This window comes from Ochotona princeps, chromosome 4, assembly GCF_030435755.1.
Source record: "Ochotona princeps isolate mOchPri1 chromosome 4, mOchPri1.hap1, whole genome shotgun sequence".
In the NCBI taxonomy this organism is placed as follows: domain Eukaryota; kingdom Metazoa; phylum Chordata; class Mammalia; order Lagomorpha; family Ochotonidae; genus Ochotona; species Ochotona princeps.
In genome coordinates, this window is record NC_080835.1 from 39,904,318 (window position 1) to 39,923,276 (window position 18,959).

General features: G+C 52.6%; 1 protein-coding gene across 3 annotated transcripts in view; it reads left to right on the forward strand.

Moving 5' to 3' along the window:
• The window catches only part of USH1C (USH1 protein network component harmonin), a 42,425-nt gene extending 29,445 nt beyond the window's left edge, over positions 1-12,980 (forward strand). For 2 of the 3 annotated variants that reach the window (XM_058663283.1, XM_058663284.1), the window contains exons 16-21: positions 6,031-6,072; positions 6,449-6,502; positions 6,672-6,771; positions 9,055-9,164; positions 10,418-10,473; positions 12,631-12,980. In XM_058663283.1, coding sequence (XP_058519266.1) covers positions 6,031-6,072; positions 6,449-6,502; positions 6,672-6,771; positions 9,055-9,164; positions 10,418-10,473; positions 12,631-12,643 — 375 coding nt within the window. In that variant the 3' untranslated portion in view covers positions 12,644-12,980. Of the gene's footprint in view, positions 1-2,424; positions 2,545-3,529; positions 3,581-6,030; positions 6,073-6,448; positions 6,503-6,671; positions 6,772-9,054; positions 9,165-10,417; positions 10,474-11,467; positions 12,504-12,630 lie in introns of those variants that run through there. The other variant, XM_058663285.1, reaches the window with a different exon arrangement.
• The last annotated feature ends 5,979 nt before the right edge of the window (positions 12,981-18,959 follow it).

An 18,959-nucleotide genomic window follows, 5' to 3' on the forward strand; every position in this document is an offset into this window, starting at 1 on the left:
AGCAGGGGAGGGCTGTTGATTCCTGGACCTCCACTGCGCCTGTGAGTGGAGGCAGCAGGAAGCGTTGGCTCGCCCTGTATTGTAGCATGTGTGTGCATCCTGCATGTGTACCCGTTCGCTGTGGTGGTGCTGTACAGTGGTTTGCCTGGGGATGGTGGTTGGGACAGGCCGGCGTGGATTCACTGCTCTCCTTTAGCTCCTCCTGACTAGTGCGGGCAGGTAACTTCCAGTGGAATTTTTTGCAAAGCTATATTAATGAACAGCCAGCTCTTTGTCACTTATCCTAGAAAGCTCAAATATGAGAAATGATGTCTTTGTTTTGGATGGGAAAAGAGAGAGAGGGAAGCCAGCCAGAGGTATTAGCTTCTGTGAATGAAGTAGTAGCGCTTATCCCAGGCAGCGTGAGGACATTACTGAGCCATTTTAATGGTGCTAGTCAACTCCATTGACTTTAAGTATAATCTAGAAATGTCTGGCCTACTTCCAGTTACAGAAAGAAAAAAAAGCATGAGAAGCTCCTAGAAATCTCCAAATTTGCTATGAAAAGACAAGGAATGTTTTCCTTGGCACTTGGGAAAGCTGAATGGCAAACTTTCTCAAAAAAGACATATTTCATACTGATTGTTCTTAATCCAAGGACTTTTGGAAGAGGCAATCCCTGAGGAAGCCATGGAGCTTTGATCCCAAGGAAACATAAAATGTTCCTGTGCTCCTGCAGCTGCTGGGGTCAGGCTTGAGTCAGAGTTGAAGTAGCTCATGTCCCCTGAGGGAGGGGCTTTTTGGAGAAGGGGGTTAGTCAGTAGCACCTGGCCAAAGTTTTGCATTAATTTTCTCACCTGACTTTCTGCATTGAGGAACAGAATAAGACTCTCCAAACATTCAGGGGAGTTTGGGGAAAGGAAGGCAGAGATGCCTGCATGACTGTACCCCCAGCAGAGACCCTCAGAAGGACCCCTCTGAATCTCCAGTGGGGTTCTTGAGCCCCTGTCACAGGGGTGTCTTCCTGGAGCCCAGCCATGTGTCAGTGCGCACAGGCCTGAGTTGGGCACAGAGGGCCACATCCTTCTGTGTAAATATGGTGGCAACAAGCCCACCAACCCAGGCAGTAGCTTGTCCTCAGCACAGCTGATTCTGCCATCACTGAGCACCTGTCCTGTGCCTTCTTGTTTGAGGGCAGGTTGGGTGGGGGGGACACTGCTGAAGAGAGGCAGGGAGAGGTGGTGACACATTTGTGCCTTTCACGACTGCCATCTGAAGGTACAGTGAAAGGGAGTCTACTAAGAGGTTGGTTGAAGTTCTCTCTGCAGAGTGACAGACTTGGGAGCCAAGCCTTGAGCAATGGTGATGCCAGCAGGACAGGAGGAAGGGCACTGAAGGTATAGGGAACATGAAGATGACACTGAGGAAAAGCAGAGAGTTAGCCTGCCTGCTTGTCAGTCCTGGCTCCACCACATGCTGCCTGATGACATTTGGTGTGGGTTAGTTTGTCTGAGCCTGGGCACTCTAGTACCTGGAAGGGGAGTGCTGATGGGAGAATCCAGTGAAGTAACACATGGAGAAATCCTAAGTGAACACTTGGAAGAATGGCAGGCACACCACAGGCGTTCCATAGGCATTTACAATGGCCTTTGCCAGTCCAGAGTACAGGAAGATTTTGGTGAAGCTACAAGCATGGTATCAGAACAATCTTGACAAACTTTGGAGGCAGGGTCAAGAGACATGCTACGGGGCAGCTTTCTCTGATTCTTCAAGGAATCACAAAGTTCCTGCTGTTACTTTCTGATCAGAACACAGGGAAGGCTCAAACTTCCCTCAGACAGGGTTGCCTGGAAGTTGAGGTGGGAGGGAAGGAGGGGTGATGTTGAAAAGAAAGGTGAAGAAGCTCATTAAATGCCTTGGAGGTGGGGCCAAGGAAATCAGTGGAGCCCCATGGAGGGGTTTGGGGTGAGGTTGTGACCTAATCAGACACAGCTTGCTTAAGATACGCAAGGGAATTAGAGCACACAGACCAGCTGCATCAGCTCCCCAGGAGGCTGTGGCCTTGAAAATCTCTGTGCCCAGCCAGCAGCAGTAGTAAATACCTCATGTTGCAGGGCCAGAAGAGAGAGCCTTTAGAGGAAGGGGTTGCTGGATGGCATGGGTGGCCACCAAGCAAGACAGCCTTCCTTGCAAGTATGTGCCCAGAGTTTCAGTGGGTATTGGTATCCCTATGCCACACTGTGGCCCAAGGCAGGTTCCTTAGAGCTGCCCAGGAGTTTTTGTGACCTCAGACCCCATGTTGACCTTCTGAGGTCTCTGCCCAGGACAAAGGGATCTGGCTGGCTCAGCATGTGCATGTGTGTCTTTGCAAATGTGTACCGTGGTTGGCTCTGGCCACAACACCATCACCTCACATGTGGGTCTCTCTTAAACTAACTCCTGTAGACATTTTGCCCAAGCCCACAGCCTCCACGAGGCCCTGGCGTGTCCACCATCTCCAAACCTGTCATGGTCCACCAGGAGCCCAATTTTATCTACAGGCCAGCTGTGAAGTCCGAGGTTCTGGTAAGGCCCTGCGGGTCCCCTGCAAGTACCTCTGGAGGGAGCATGAGGTGGTATGCAAACTCAGATAAGATGCCATCTGGTCACGTTCTGGTTGGCTAAAGATAAGTTGACAGGGTTGCTGACATGACCCATGGGTGGAATGGTTGCCCCCACTTGGCCAAACAGTCTGGTGTGCTGTTTTATAGTGATGATAATTAATAATAGCAATAATAATAGCAGCTAAGGCTTCCTAAGGGCCTGCCATATGCTCAGCTCTGCCTGGTCTCATGTAATCTTCACAGCAATATGCAAGATGCTTCCTGTTTTCCTCCCAAGGAGACTAAACACAGAGAGATTAAGGTGGCTGCCCAAGGCAGAGCCTGAAGCCACTACTTATCCCCAATTTTTTAGATCCCAAAGCCTACACTCTGTCATGGAGTCAACTTGCTAAAGCTAACAGATAGCTTGGTCCTGGGCCCATTTCAACCCCGCATGGAGCATGGGCCAGAGAATATCCAATGCCCTTCTCACTCATCAGTAGGGCTAGGGGTCCAAAGGGTGGTCCCAGGACTCGGAGAGGCACTGTCCATCCATGGTCACTGGTGTCTGAGGGGGATGAGACTCCTGTGCAGCCTCCTGTCACCACTACCCACCAAGGTACCTGCTTCTGCCCCCCACCCCCGCCAGACGCAGGAGCTGGGCCAGAATCTTTGCCTCCCTCCCTATCCAAATGCCTGGACAGATGGGTTCAGATCTTTATTTTGAGCTCTAACTGTCCCGTTGGCTCCCAAAGGGTAAAGTTCACATTCCAGGGCCAGCTCTGCTGCCTTCTGGGTGCCTGACTATGAGTGGTACCGCTGCTGTGCCTGGGGGAGGGGGACACGGCAGATGGCCCCTTAGCAAGTCAGAACTGCATCTGTCAGCTGAGGGAATTGACACGGCTGGCACCAGGGGGCAGAGGAGACCCATTGGTAATGTCAGCGTGGCATTGTTTTCTTCCTGGCAGCCACAGGAGATGTTGAAGAGGATGGTGGTGTATCAGACGGCATTCAGACAAGTAAAACCACCCCCACCGTGTGTCCAAGATCCTCCCCATACCCCACCCACCCCACCCTATCATTCAGCACCCTACGTCTGTCTGTTTGGGAGTGCTGGTTGGTTCCAGGCAGCCCCAAGAGCCATCTTCTGGGGAGCCTCAGGCCAGAGCCCTGTGTTCCCTGCCGCCTTGCCCACATCAGGCTCAGGGGTGGCATTTCATATCAGATGGAGATCCAGGACTGGGCAGGCCCTGAGTCCAAGGTGACCAAATGCTGCTTGCCCCTTTGGCTGGTCGGTTTGTTGATTAGGTCAGTAGGGGAACCCCTTGGGGCATCACAGCGGCTGAGCTGGGCCCTGGTTCCAGCCTGGGGAGAGAAAGAAGGGGCCACCTGTGGTGTCTGCCTGCCCTTTCTCTGTCTTCTCTGTTCCAGGAAGATCACAGTTTGTGTTCTCAGAAACCCTGACTGACACTGAAGTGATAGCTTCAGTCCTGCATCTGCTCAGAGCTCCCGTACTATGTTCATGGTCCCTGAAGGGTGTCAGGGAGGCACCCCTTCTACTCCCCACTCCCTGGATTGACTGGCTGCTTCTCTGCCAAGAGATAATCTGTGAGGTGGCAACCTTGCAGCCAGGCCTGGCTATTCTAGCCCCCTCCCTTGCAAGCCATCCTCAGATCCCTGACTGATCCACCTGTCAGCATGGCTTGGAGGGGATATGTCTACTGCACAGTGACACTTGGGCACCTGCAAGCCCAGGACTGGGGCGTGACACTGACAGCCCATCCTTGGGTGTGCCGTGCCTGGTGCAGTTTCTTGTTTGATCTCATAGCAACCCTGGGGGTAACTGCTGTGTCCAGCCCAGTCTAGAGAGGAAACACTGGGTGGAGACTTGGGAGTGTATCAGTGATGGCCCAGCTAGTGTCAGACCTTGACCTTGAATCCAGGAGGCAGAGTTCTGTGGCATCTGTGCTTTCAGTGTGTCACCCCTGCCTCTGCAAGTGCTCACAGAACAGGCCCCCAGGGCCCTGGGTGTTTAGGACTCACGTGCATCACAGTGAGAGACACAACAGGGCCAGATGCCCGAGGCTCTGGGCTTGGAGTCAAGGCTCTGCTCTGAGTGCCATAGAGATGAATGCTGAGACCTTCAGGTCTCAGTTTCTTCATTTGTTCAGTGGGCAGTCAGGTTTCATGTTTGAAGGATTATGAATCTCTGACCTAAATCTCACAAGATGCAAACACCTGCTGTTTCACCCAGCCCCAAGAGCAGGTTCTCAGTGGTCAGAGAGAGGAGTCAGCCGGCCTTCCAGAAGAAGGTCCAGAGCTAGGCAGACCCTCCCTGGGATGTGTGACCCCAGCACCCACAGGCCAGCCAGGATGTGGCCTCAGAGCTGGGCTAGACTCAGTCCATCTCTGGGACTGAGTCTGAAAATGACAGCTCACGAGCAGGGAAACCAGCAGGAGCCCAGACATCTGTGTGCTACACAGTTCCTCCTCCTGTGCCCAGCCCTAGCCACAGTGTGCTGGGCTGAGGGACATCTGTGGCCACCTCGCAGCACCAGCCACAGAACCCTTGGAGACACTTGGCATTGTGGTTTGGGAAACCCATTGTGAGCTCAGGATGGCTTCGCCTGGCCAGCGAGGCCAGTGCAAGGCCGACCCTGGGGGCTGTCCTTCATGTCTGCCTCCCACTGAGACTCCCGACAGCTGTGCTGCCAGCCTGGAGAGTGAATTGGTGTCAGTTTGCTCCCCAAGCTCCAGCTCTGCCCACCCTCTCAATGCCTTTCTCCTAAGCTGAGCACATGGTCCCCTTAGTAGTCAGTCAAGCACAATCCCCCAACCTGTGTGTGGCCAGGCTTCCTTCCCTGGCCAAAGGGCTAACCTGGGCTCTTTGGCAGCTGGGTAATATGGGGCTCTCTCCTTCCAAGTGTGGCAGAGACATTCCATTGAGAACAGCCAGCAATGTCCCCACACCTCTGTCGCCTCTGTGCCTGATGTCATGGCCCCCTTCCCTGGGGCTGAGTGTCCCAAAGGCAGCCTTCCTTATGGGACAGGCCCTCCTCTAGGGGAGCATGGGACACAGGAGCACTGTGCCTCAGCCCCACAGGCTGCATGGCCTGACCCTGAGTCTCAGAAGATAGGAGGCAAGGGGTAAGGCTTTTGGTAGGGCAGGACCTATCTAGCCAGGCCATGCAGGGGCTGCCAGTGTCCATTCAACCATAGATGCCCACCTGCTGGGACAGTGTAGGGCTGTGGTCCCCACATGCCACCTGCAGCCTCCTGCTTATCTCCAATTCTGGGGGCTCTGGCTATTGGGGCTGCCAGCTTCCTCCCTGCACGCCAGCCCGCCCTTGCTTCTGACTCTTGGTTTCAGACCCCTCACCCCCACTCCCTTTCTACCCTGAGCTTGCTTCCATAGTGACTCCTGGGAGCATCTGCTCTGTCACCCCTAAATCCCTCCCTTTGCTCCCAGGACTTCCGAAAATATGAAGAAGGCTTTGACCCCTACACCATGGTAAGAGACAAAAGTCCTCCCTCATGGGAAGACACCCCTACCCCACACGCACCAGGAATAGAGGAAGAATTGCAGCATGGGATGGTGGGGGTACCTACTGGGTCGTGAGATCCCTGGGGACAAGGTGGGGTGCTGGGAGCACCTGAGATGCCTCGGTTGCTCTCTCCTGGAGGGCCCCTTTCCAATGGCTTTCCAGCATCCAGTGTGTGTGTGTGTGTGTGTGTGTGGTCCCTAAGGATCCTGGGATCCCTGGTTGATGATCACTTGTGGTAGGTCCAGGAAAGGCCCCTGTCTGTGTGCTCCATGGGACCCAGAGCTTCACTGCCCTGCCCCATCCTCTGGCCCATCAAGACCCCAACTGTTCTGTTCCCTCTAGTTCAGCCGAGAGCAAATCATGGGGAAAGACGTCAGGCTTCTGCGCATTAAGAAGGTATAGGGTGGGGTAGGGGGAGCCACCACTTTCTGTGCCCCCTTCACCCTGCTTGGGCTTCCTGGGTGACTTCACGACCCTGCTCTCTCCCTGGCCTTTCCTGGGAATGCACCTGCCTTGGGACAGATAGCATCTGTCTCACTGCTGAGGTCTGCTTTTCTCCAACCAGGAAGGTGCCCTGGACCTGGCCTTGGAAGGTGGTGTGGATTCCCCAGTTGGGAAAGTGGTCGTCTCAGCTGTGTATGAGGGGGGAGCAGCTGAACGGCATGGTGAGTGGGGTCCAACCCCTGCAGGGGAAAGGAGGGCATGATGGCTTCCCAAGGTCTCTACCTGCCCCTACCAGCTTGGGGTGGAACTCTGGTTCCAGCCAGCCATATCTCCCAGCCCAGATCAGTGCCCTGCCCTCCCAGGTGGAAAGATGCTCAGCATAGACATGTGTTGCTGGCAGCTTTGCATGCTGCTTGGAGGTTGGCTGGGGGGGCCCTGGGGAGGCCCTCACCCACCAAGATGCCTGGAAGACCTCCTGTCAGAGCAGGGCCTACACTGGAAAAGACCCAGTGACAGGCGTGGGAAGTGACAAGGGCTTTCTGGGGAGGGGGAACAGCACAGAGAAAGGCAGGAGAGAAACCTGCTCACATCAGCTGTCGTTAGAGCAGAAAGAGTTGGCACCCACCCTGGATGAGATGTGATTCCTTCTTGTACTTACTTCTAAGATGAAAGAGAGAGAGAGAGAGAGAGAGAGAGAGAGAGAGAGAGATCTTCTATCCACTATTCACTCCAAATACCCACAATGCCCAGGGGTCTGGGCAGGCCAAAGCCAGGATGCTGGAGCTCCATCCAGTCTCCCACATACACAGTAGGAGGCAAAACACCTGACATCCAGGGCAGGTATTAGGAAGCTGGATCAGAAGCTAAACTCAGGGGCCCTGATAGAGAAGCAGGTGTCTCAAGCAGTACTGCTGACCCAAATGCCCACTCCTACTAGGTGTCCTGTCACACAGCCCCAAGTCTGGATGTTTCAGGTGCCTACTAGGAACTGAGGCATAGACAGGTTTAAGGACTCATAGTCACAGTCGATGGGAGGCAAGACCTGTATCCAGGCAATCTGGTTATTTTGCTCCACCTGCCACAAATGCCACCTCTGCCCAGGTCTTCCACAGTCTTAGGGCCCCCTAACCCCTATGTCTCCTGCAGCTTGGTCTTCTTGCTTTCACCTGCTCATCCACTGTCATACTCTACTGATGCTTACTACCTTTATGGACACAGTCCCTCGCTGTGAACTGCCCACTCATCTACCAGGCAGTGTTGGAAATGCCACCCTATACAACTGCTTCTGCTAAGTAGGCTCCTGCCAGCTTTGTGGAGGCACAAGTACCCCTAAGAGGGGACGCTCCCGGCCCCACCCTTAACCTTTCATTCCCAGCCAGAGTAGGAACTCCTACAATCAAACTCCACTGAAGAGTTCTGGACTGGAGTCTGGCATGAACTGCAGAAAGCCAGTGGTAGAAAGCCAGGACGAAACCAGGAAAACCACCCAGGAGCTAGCAGCCAGGCCTCTGTGGGTGGTGAATAAGGGACATTGTGGGTTCCAGAAGTCCTGGGTGCAGTTCAGCTCTGCCAGCCTGCATGGGAACTCTTTGTCATACTCTGAGCCTTCCTTTCAGCTCAGCTGTCAAGGCCCCCTCCTGCCCTCCCACCCCACTTAACCCTACCTCCTCTGTCCTCACTTGTGCACCCTGGAGTTTGCCTTGGGAAGGCCGTCTGTCTGGCGTGTCCCATGGGGAGCAAGGACCAGGGTGGGTGGATGATTCTTCTGCTCTTCTACCAGCCATTATTAAAACCCCAGCCAAGCATTACTAATTTACCTAGAGGATCAACAGAAGATGACTCAAATGCTTGGGCCTGTAGTACACTTGTGGGATATACAGATGGATTTCCAGGCTCCTGGCTTTGGCCTGGGCCAACCTCAACCGTGTGGCCATTTGGAGAGTTAACCATTAGATGGAAAATCTCTCTCTCTCTCTCTCTCCCTCCCTCTCTCTCTCTCTCTCTCTCTCTGTCTCTCTCGTTCTGCCTTTCAAATACATAATAGGTCTTGAAGAAGAAGAAGAAGAAGCAAAAAACTAGTCATGCTCAAGGCTCTGAAAAGTTCTACAGGGAGAACTTTTGGCTTTTCCCCAAATGGTCAGATCACAGGACAGCTTGCTTATCCAGAAATACCTTTTAATGCCATTCATCTTATCCCCCAAATGCCCATGAATGTCCTAGAAAGTGTGTTAAGTGCTAACAGTGTGACATGGGATCAGAAGAGTAAGCATGTCCCCATGGAGTCAAGCATGTGATGGAAGAGAGACCCTCAGTGACCAAGTCAACAGTCAGATGCATGGCTGCATATTGAAAATTCATGTCCCTGCACCTGGGTGCATTGCACTCTGTGCTCTGTGAACCCACAGTCACTCTCAGCACCCAGGATAGGGCCTCCTCCATGGCCCCCCAGGTTGGGCATGCATCCCATCCAACCCTGGTGACCCATCAGTTGTGTCCTCCTGCAGGTGGTATCGTGAAAGGGGATGAGATCATGGCCATCAACGGCAAGATAGTGACAGACTACACGCTGGCTGAGGCCGAAGCCACGCTGCAGAAGGCTTGGAACCAGGGCGGGGTGAGAAGCAGCTCCCTTCACCCTCCCCCTATATCCTACCTGCCTCCAACCCTGGCCTCAGCAGCCAGGCCTGACACACGGAGCCCCCATCCTAGGGTGGGCATCCAATGTGCAGGCAACTCTCACAAGTGCCCCATCTGGCTGATGGTCTAAATCTTACAAGATGGAATTCAGAAAAAGAGAAGCCAATTCATGACCCTGAGTCTGAGAATTCAGTGGGACAAACACTGGCTTGTGGCAGCCCATCTGAGAAAAACAGAATGTCTTCTCTAAGTGCACCTTAATTGAGGAATTAAGAGTGTGTTTGGAGCTACTAGGAAGCATTCATGGAAGTGGAGAGTCCAGGGTTGAAGGATGGCCTGGCAGGTGTCTGTTCTGAGCTCCTGAGACACCTGCCTGGGTCAGGGCCACTACCCCAGGACTCCATGCTTTGTACTGGAGTCCTATGCACTGTATGGGAATGGTGCCCACTCATGTTGTGCAATGCACAACCTATGCAACTGTGTGCAGGCAGCCGAGCCTGGGGTATTAAATTCAGTGCCAAGGAAGCTGACCAGATGGGCCTGGGACCCACATGACAGGATGTGGAGAAGAGAAGACTTACGGGTAACATGATGACTGTTTGATGATCTGAAGGGCTGCATTAGGGCAGGGGGAACAGAAGTTTTCTGTGTTTCTTAAAGGCAATGCTGCATTGGATGGAGGGAGGTGTGGGGAGAGAGAGACCACAGCTTACTATTAGGAGCTAGCGCTTGGCAGAAAGGGCCCAGGGACACCCCAGACACTTCTCAGGGGATGCACCCATACCAAGGGTAGATCATGATTCCACTTGGTGGGAGGGGAGTGTCAAGTGTTAGGATCAGAAAGCTAGACTGGAAGGCCCCAGTTGGCTGTACATGAAACTTCTTAGGAGGAGCTGGTTACACATACTGTTTGCCAGGACCCACCCTAGTCTTGCAGGAGCCCTATCTGTGAGTCTATTCTTTAAGAAATTCCTGCAAGTGATTCTGATCCTGCTGTCTAGCCTGATCCACAGAGCAGGGTTTAGGATCTTAGTGTCCATCATTCAAGAGCCTTGCAAGTCGGCCCTGTGCAGCGGCAAAGCCTCAGAGACCAGAAACTTCCCTAGGCCGTGGGACTCCACTGTGAGACCCATCCCACCTCCTTGCCCCCAGAGCCTCCCCAAGGCCACTTCCCCATGGTACCCGGGGAGGGGAATGGGGACTCAGAGTCGCATGGCTTTTCATCTACAGGACTGGATCGACCTGGTCATTGCCGTCTGTCCCCCCAAGGAGTATGATGATGAGCTGTAAGTGGTTGTGGGCCCCTGGCCTACTTCTTGCCCTTCTCCACTGAAATATGGCCATCTTCCTCTGCCATTCCCAGCGCACAGCTGCTTCAGATCAAAGTTCCCTGGAAACTCCCAAAACCAGGTCCCTGTCCCCAGGCATTGTCAACGCTGCCTGCAAAGCTGTCTGGTCCGAGATCATCTTTACATGTGGGAACCTGGGTCTCAAGTTCCAAAGCACATTATCAAATTAAGATCTTTTGTTTGTTTGTGTGCTTGAAGATTTAGTTATTTATTTGAAAAGTAGAGTTACAGAGACAGAAATCTTTCATCCACTGGTTTATTTCCTAATTGACCACAATGACCAGAGCTGAGTTAGCTTGAAGTCAGGAGCCAAGAGCTTCTTCCCAGTCTCCCACGTGGGTACAGTAGCACAAGCACTTGGGCCGTCCTCCACTGCTTTCCCAGATACATCAGCAGGGATCTGAGCTGGAAGTAGCACAACCAGAAACTCGAAGAGCCACCCATATGGGAGCCAGCATTGCAGGCAGTGGCTTTACTTGCTATGCCACAATACCAGCTCCCACCCAGCTTTTTGATGCCCCACTCCAAACTCTATCCCTGGCTCCGCTATCAGATAATTTAAAGCTTTTCTTATTCATCCTTCACTCTCTGGAAGGTCTTCCTGATTAACTGCATGGATGATGGTGGGTCCCTACACAGTCAAAACTACTAGGGCTCTCTGGGGATTTGTGGTGCCTTATCATTCCTCTGTCATTCCCTGGGTGTCTGTCTTTACTTCGTCCCATGTCTGCCCTGACCCCTCACTCCCCACCACCACTCACACAGCCCAGAGAAGCTGGCTTCCCTGCATGCCTTGCAGAAGTGAGGACAGGTAGCTTTTTAGCCTGCAGTCTCAGGGCCTGGGCAGCAGCAAGTGAAGGGAAATGGGCAGGGGAGTCCTGCCTGGAGTAACAGCACCTGTTTTGTTTCCTGTTGTGTCCTGCGGATCTAGCGCTTCCCTTCCCTCCTCCGCAGCTGAAAGCCCCCAGCCAGTCCGAAAGCTCCTCGAAGACCAGGCTCCCGTGTACAGACACGGGTTCCTCCTACAGCTGGAGCCCACGGTGAATAGGCTGGCAGGCAGGCCACAGGGCCTGGCTGGCCATGATGTGTGCTGTGGCCATTTGTTGTCCATGCTGCTGGCAGGTTCTTTGGACTGGCATCTGGATGGGCACATGTGCTGCCTAAGGCCACAATGGCTCATAGAGATGCTGCATCAGTGACATGGGTCAGTCAGGTGCTCTGGCCCCAGGGACGCACATGGTGCCCAGTGGAGCTCGGCATTGTTCCCTGGCAGGCACAGACAAGGCTTCAAGCCAGGCATGCTGGGCTAAATGTGCCCATAGGAAAGCCAGCCTGAGTTTTGCCCAACCCAAGACCTGCCTCAGCAACATGTGCCACCCCTTTCTGTGTGTGCCAGCCTGCTCCACCTGGCTCCATGCTGGGACAGAGCTAGGTCTCTGAAGAGACTTCTCCAGTTGGTCCAAAGAATCTGGGTTGCTGAGGAAGAGGGTTCATGTCCTGCTCTGGCCTGGCCTGGGCTGGGTGCTGCTTGGGCCAAGCCTTCCTCGGTGCCTTCTGGCCCCCTGGGCTCCAGGTTCTGTGGGACATGCCATGGAGCCTGACTCCAGCATGTGCTTCCCTCCCAGTGGCAGGTGGCTGTGAAACTAAACCTTGATGTGGGCCGAAGCCCACAGCCGGCAGCATCTGGGGCAGACCCAAGCCCGGACCTGTCAGTTTTTCTATGACAAGGTCCTCAAAACATTAGGGCCCCATGCTCCCAACATAGTCTGGCTGCTGCACAGTGGCTCCTGGGAGCCTAAGCGGTCCTATGTTTTCTGTCGCTTGCTTTTTGCCAAGGACCCCCCATTCCTCTTCCTGCCTGTCCCCTCTCCCCATCCCAGTGCCCCTCTGCTTCCTCCTGGGCTTCCTATGTGTTATGGCAGTGACTGATGTGTAACCACTGGGACCTGCACCCAGGAGGGGCCTCCAGAGGTTAGCAGGGTCTTGTGCCAGCAGGGCAGGTGCCCCCGGTGTGGGGCCTGGCCCTGGGCTGAGTGTGCTCCCACAGGGCCTGTGCCTGTTACACCTGGTGTACCTCCTTCCTCTTGCCCACAGGACTTTTTTCTGAAGCCTGGAAGGAGAGACCAAATCCACCCCTAGAAGATGATGGGTCTGAAACTCACCTGCTCGACACGAAACCTATGCCCACTTGGAGGAGGAAGGTCCCCTGAAGGCACCAGGAAGAGGCCTGGGAGAACCCACAACCAGCATCCAGAAACGTTGACTTGTTTGCCCTATGAACGTGACCTTTCCCTGTCCTAATGGACTTCTCCCTCAAGCCTTACTAAGACCCAGCTCCTGAGTCTCTATTCTCCTCTCTCCTCTTAGTCCTGCTGTGATGCTGCCAGGGCAGCTGCTGCAAAACTTCCTCCAAGTTCATTAATAAATAGATTTCTTTTCCAGCCAATGAGAGTGAGTATGGCTTGTGCCAGCAGATTGAGGGTTTGTAAACAAAAGGCCATAGGATTGGTTCCTATTCAGGGGCTAAGATACAGATCCCAGTGCTGCCATCCAGGCCAGACTTGAAGGTCATGCTCAGGTGGTTGGTCTGGTTGAGGGCAGAAGCCGAGGCAGCTGGACACGGGCTCTGGGCTGGGCTTGGCTGGGTTGGGTCTGGCCTCAGTGCCTTCTCTGTAGTCAGATGAGAGGAAATGAGGCCCCTATGGCCAGAACACTGCTCAACTCCAGAAGGCATAGCTGAAGACAGGAGCCCCAAAGGGACTCTTCCAGGTGGGTGCCCTGGCTTCTCCAAGAGAGTGGCCACACCTCTTCTCCTGAGGTCATCGAGACAAGATCTGTGGAGGGAGGTGCGGGGGCCGTCCTCTTTGAAATTACAGCAGCAGAGGAAGGAGCAAAGGGCGTGAGGTGGGAGTACAACCCCAGCAGCCCAGTAGAGAAGCCAAGGCCCTCTGGGTACAGGGGCTGGTGAAGTTGTGCCAATAGAAGCATCTTGTGGAAATTAAGATGAGGAGCCCGGGTGTCCTGGACCCTGCAAATCAGAAACAAGGTGGTTCCGACTTTAGATTGCTGGAGGAGCAGCCCTCTCTGTCCCTTGCTATGTGCCCGCTAGGCATCCTGTCTGCTACCAGCTTTCTGTGCCCCTGAGAGCTCAGTTTGAACATGACCATCTCAGTCACCTGCAGGTGACCTTTCAGTTGTGGCCCCACCACCACCTGGCTCTATCTCCACTTCCCAATTCCAAATTCCCAACGTAGAATCTGATTGGGTCAGATCACCTGAGCCGCTGGGTCTTAGGGTAGGGACCAATCCCAGGTCCAATCAGCTGTGTCTGGATTGTAGGGGTGCAGGACAGGGGTTGAGGGGTGGGGCATGCCCCACCAAATACAACTTCGGAGTCAGCAAGGGCTGAAGACAGCAGGTCATGGTCAACACCTCTGCTAAAGGTTTGCTGCAATGGGCCATCTCCTCATCATTCTGCATGCAAAATGAAAATGACTGAGGTCCCCAGAAGAGGTGCCTTATGCCAGGGGCACCACAGGGAAACACGTTCCTGAGGTGGGCACTGCCAGGAGTCCTTCAAGCACTCATAGGCCCAGCTGTAGGTTCAGCCAAGGCTCCCATCCCATCTCATAGAGCAAGCTTCCCCAGCCAGGATCCTGAGGACTCAGCAGTAAATTAGCTTCCTCTGATGTGAGGCCAAATTGCTCTTCATTATCCTCAGGAAAGTCATCTCCCACACTGGACCCAAAGCACAACTACCCAGCAGATGAGTTGGCAAGGGGAGGAAAGAGCTTATGGGCCATCCACGCAGCCGTGTCATCCCTGACTTCCACATCACAGAGGTGGGAGGCTCCAAGGTGCCTGCTCTATAACCCCTGGGAAACTCAATCTCGTCCTGATCCAGCCCAGTTCCTAAGTTGAGAGTGAGGGGCTGCAGCAGCATCTGAGAGCTCTATTCTCTCCTGTGCCCACAGGAACAGTTTTAAGCCCCCTCATGCCCAGGCTGGCCAGGCCTCTATGAGAATACATGGAGGCAGGCAGGTGGGGCCAAGGGCCACGGTCACCCATCTGAAAGCCAGAGTCTGATGGCTGGCCTCATCAAGAACAAGACTGCTGGGCCCAGTGTGATAGCCTAGTGACTAAATCCTTGCCTTACATGTGCCGGGATCACATATGGGTGCTGATTCATATCCCAGCTGCTTCACTTCCCATCCAGTTCCCTACTTGTGGCATGGGAAAGCAGCAGAAGATAACCCAAATCCTTGGGACCCTACACCTGAATGGGAGACCTGAAAGAAGCTCCTGGCTTCTGGCTTCAGCTCAGTTCAGCCCCAGACATTGCAGCCACTTGAGGAGTGAGCCAGTGGATGGAAGATCTCTCTCTATCTCCTTCTCTCTGTAAATCTGCTTTTTCAATTAAAATAATTATATCTTAAAAAAAAAAAAAGAACAAAACTGCCACTGATTACCGATTCTTTCTGACTCACAAGGGTTCCACTTAGGACTTCTCAGTCTTTAAATCATGCAAAAGCAATGCACATCAGCAGGAACTACACTTTGAGTCGTGAATTTTGAGCTGTTCCCAGGTTAGCAATAAGCAGTTTGATACTCTCTTGAGACAGAGGGTGGTGGCCAAAGCTAGCTCCATGGTCACGAGGGGACACAGCCCACACTCCACAGCAAGCTGTGTCATTAAGCAAGGCTGTTTGGGACGTTACATGGATTCAATACATTTCTGAGTAATGGGCAAACTTACAATGGGTTTAATCACGATGCAAGCCCGATGAAAGCCTTGGAGCCTCTGCACTGGCTGTTCACTGTGTGATGCACCAGGCTGAAACCCAATCACACAGTAACTCATTCATTCCCCACACCTCCAAGGAAGTCTGAGAGGAGGATACTTGCCTGGGTTCACACAGTTACTGGCTGGCAGAGCTGGGATGCAGAGCCAGGCAGTATGGTTCTAAGACCCAGTGTTCCAGATCACTCCGAGCAGAGAAGTGAGCCAAACTCCAGGTGCGCTCACCTGCTGTGCCTGAGATGGACCCCTTGGGGTGCATGTGATTGAAACACAGCTCAAAGAGGGCCATGTCAGTGAAAAATTCAGGCTTGGCAGGCTTCAGGTGCTAAAAACAGTGCCATCAGGAATGCATTTTTTAAAGATTTATTTATTTTTTTTATTGGAAAGTCAGATACACAGAGAGGAGGAGAGACAGAGAGGAAGATCTTTTGTCCAATGGTTCCTCCCCAAGTGACTGCAATGGCCAATGCTGTGCCAATCTGAAGCCAGGAGCCCAGAGCTTCTTCCAGGTCTCCCATGCAGGTGCAGGGTCTCAAGGCTTGGGCTGTACTCGAAGAGCTGGATGGGAAGTGGGGCTGCCAGGACTAGAACCAGAACCCATATGGGATCCCTATGCATTCAAAGTGGGGACTTTAGCCGCTAGGCCACTGTGTCGGGCCCAGGAATGCATTCTAATGGCCATCTGTGTTAGTCAGTTTCCCCCAGGGACATAAGAGCAATTGTGCCTATCTGCAGGTACATTTAAAAATCCATGGCAAGGGCCCGACACGATAGCGTAGTGGTTAAAGTCCTCACCTTGCACGTGCCGCGATCCCATATGAGTGCCGGTTCTAATCCCGGCGGCCCAGCTTCCCATCCAGTTCCCTGCTTGTGGCCTGGGAAAGCAGTCGAGGACAATCCAAGGCCTTGGGACCCTGCACCCACATGGGCGACCAGCAAGAGCTCCTGGCTCCTGGCTTCAGATCGGCGTAGTACCAGCCATTGCAGTCACTTGGGGAGTGAATCATTGGACAGAAGATCTTCCTCTCTGTCTCTCCTCCTCTCTGTATATCTGACTTTCCAATAAAAATAAATAAATCTTTAAAAAAATCCATGGCAAAATTGATGTCAAGAAATTATATTCTACTTTTTCACTGATTGGCATTATTGGCATATATTTTCTTTGAATTTTAACTGGAAGACAGAGACAGACAGAAAGCTCCTATCCACTGATTTACTTCCCAAATGCCCACAATATCCATTGCAAAAGCATTCTGAAATTCATGCAGTTTTTCATTTTCATGAACTTTTTATAGTTTCTCATTTGTATAAGTTTCACTTTTTAAAGATTTACCTCTGTTTGAAACACAAGCGAGAGAGAGAGAGAATCTTCTTTTAGCTTGCTCAATCCACATAGAGCAACAACAAATGGAGCTAGGCCAGGCTGAAACCAGGAGCCCAGAACTTCATTCTGGTCTCCCATACGAGTGACAGGGGCCCAGTACTTGAACCACCCTCTGTTACCTTCCCAGGCAATCAGCAGGGAGCGAGATCAGAAGCAGGGCAGCAGGGTTGAACTGGCACTCTGATATGGGATTTTCTTACTGCAGGCAATGTTTAGCCCACTGGCCCTATATGCATGAATTTCAAAATCAACATCATTGAATTCCATTTTCCACAAACATTTGCAATGACTTCGTGTGTGTGTGTGTGTAAAAGAGAGATCTTTTTTTTTTTTAAAGATTTATTCATTTTATTACAGCCAGATATACACAGAGGAGGAGAGACAGAGAGGAAGATCTTCTGTCCGATGATTCACTCCCCAAGTGAGCCGCAATGGGCTGATGTGCGCCGATCTGATGCCGGGAACCTGGAACCTCTTCCGGGTCTCCCACACCAATGCAGGGTCCCAATGCATTGGGCCGTCCTCAACTGCTTTCCCAGGCCACAAGCAGGGAGCTGGATGGGAAGTGGAGCTGCCGGGATTAGAACCGGCACCCATAAGGGATCCCGGGGCTTTCAAGGTGAGGACTTTAGCCGCTAGGCCACGCCGCCGGGCCCAAAAGAGAGATCTTTAATGTACAAAACAGGCTCACAAGACTGTTGGTTTTGGTAAACCCAAAATCTGTAGGGCAGCCATCAGCTGGGAGCCTGGGAGAGCTGACACTGCAGGCAGAGCTGGGGGCAGTCTCTGGCATGGTGCCCTCTTGTTCAGCAGACATCAGTCTCTGATCTAGAAAGGTCTTCCCCGGCTCGGATGAGGTCCACACACATTATGGAGAGCCTCACTCAAAATCTACTGAGTAAAATGTTCATCTAGTCCAAAACATGCCTTCACCGTAACATACAGATATCAGACACCTGGGTGCTATGGCCTGGCCCAGCTGACATACAAATTTGACTCACACTACTTCTTGGCTATACCCTCCCAGAAGGTGCCAAAATTGCCCCTGGTACTGTCGACATATTTGTCCCATGTAGGGTAGGTAAGCTTAGTGGGAAAGGCACATTACTTACTTTCTTTTTTAAATTTTATTTTTTTATTGGAAAGTCAGAATTACAGAGAGAAGGAGAGGCAAAGAGAAGGATCCTCCATCTTCTGGTTTACTCTCCAAGTGGCTGCAACAGCTGCAGCTGAACTGATCCAAAGCCAGGAGCCAGGAGCCAGGAGCTTCTTTCGGGTCCAGCCTTGGGACCCTCCTCTGCTGCTTTCCCAGGCCACAAGCAGGGAGCTGGAAAGAAAGTGGAACAGCCACAACACGGACTAGTGCCCACATGGGATACTGGCACATGCAAGACGAGGACTTTAGCCACTAGGCTACTGCACCAGAACAATGCACATTTCTGTCTTAATAGTTCCAGTTAAATCCTCAAGATTTCCTCTCATTAAGTTCAAAGAAGAGTCTATTCCTGACTGGCCAGACCCTGTCAGACATAACCCCTATAACCAGAGGTTGGAGCCAGCCACAACAGGACCATTTCCATCAAGTAAAATGGAAGAGTGGGCTCCAAAAGGAAATTGCACCCCAGGTGTTGGGAATATTTGTGGGGTGTTTTCCAAGGACTGTATCCCCAGCGACTCCTTCCTTCCTTTGCTTCATTCTTCCCTTTTCCCCTCCCTGTGGCCTACCCTGGAGCCCACAGTTCAGGGCACAAGAGACTCACTCCCTAGGAGCACAGAACCCTTACTAAGTCCCAGTTGCCAGGTCCAGATGTTCAGTTTATGCCCCCTGCCCCCCACCTCCGAAACTGGGGCTGAGAAATGGGGCACTGGGAGGGTCTTTTTTGCCTAAGAGACCCTCCAAGTGGTTATAATACTTGTTCCCCAAATGTCCTCAGAGAAATGAAACATGACCTGGGACATATTAATCTCTGTTTATTTTAGTCTCTTCAATTGCAAAAAGCATATAGATAGTCCTACTTCATAAGACTGTTAAGATCAAAAGCAATACAGGAGCCTGCATTTAGCTGAGTGATTAAGATGCCCACAACCCACATTGTAGTTTCTGGGTTTCATTCCTGGCTTTGGCTCTTAAGTCCAGCTTCCCACTAATGCACAACCTGGGAACCAGTGGCAATGTGTTGAGTAATTGGGTTCTTACCACCCACATGGTAGACTTGGACTGCAGTTCCAGCTCCTGGC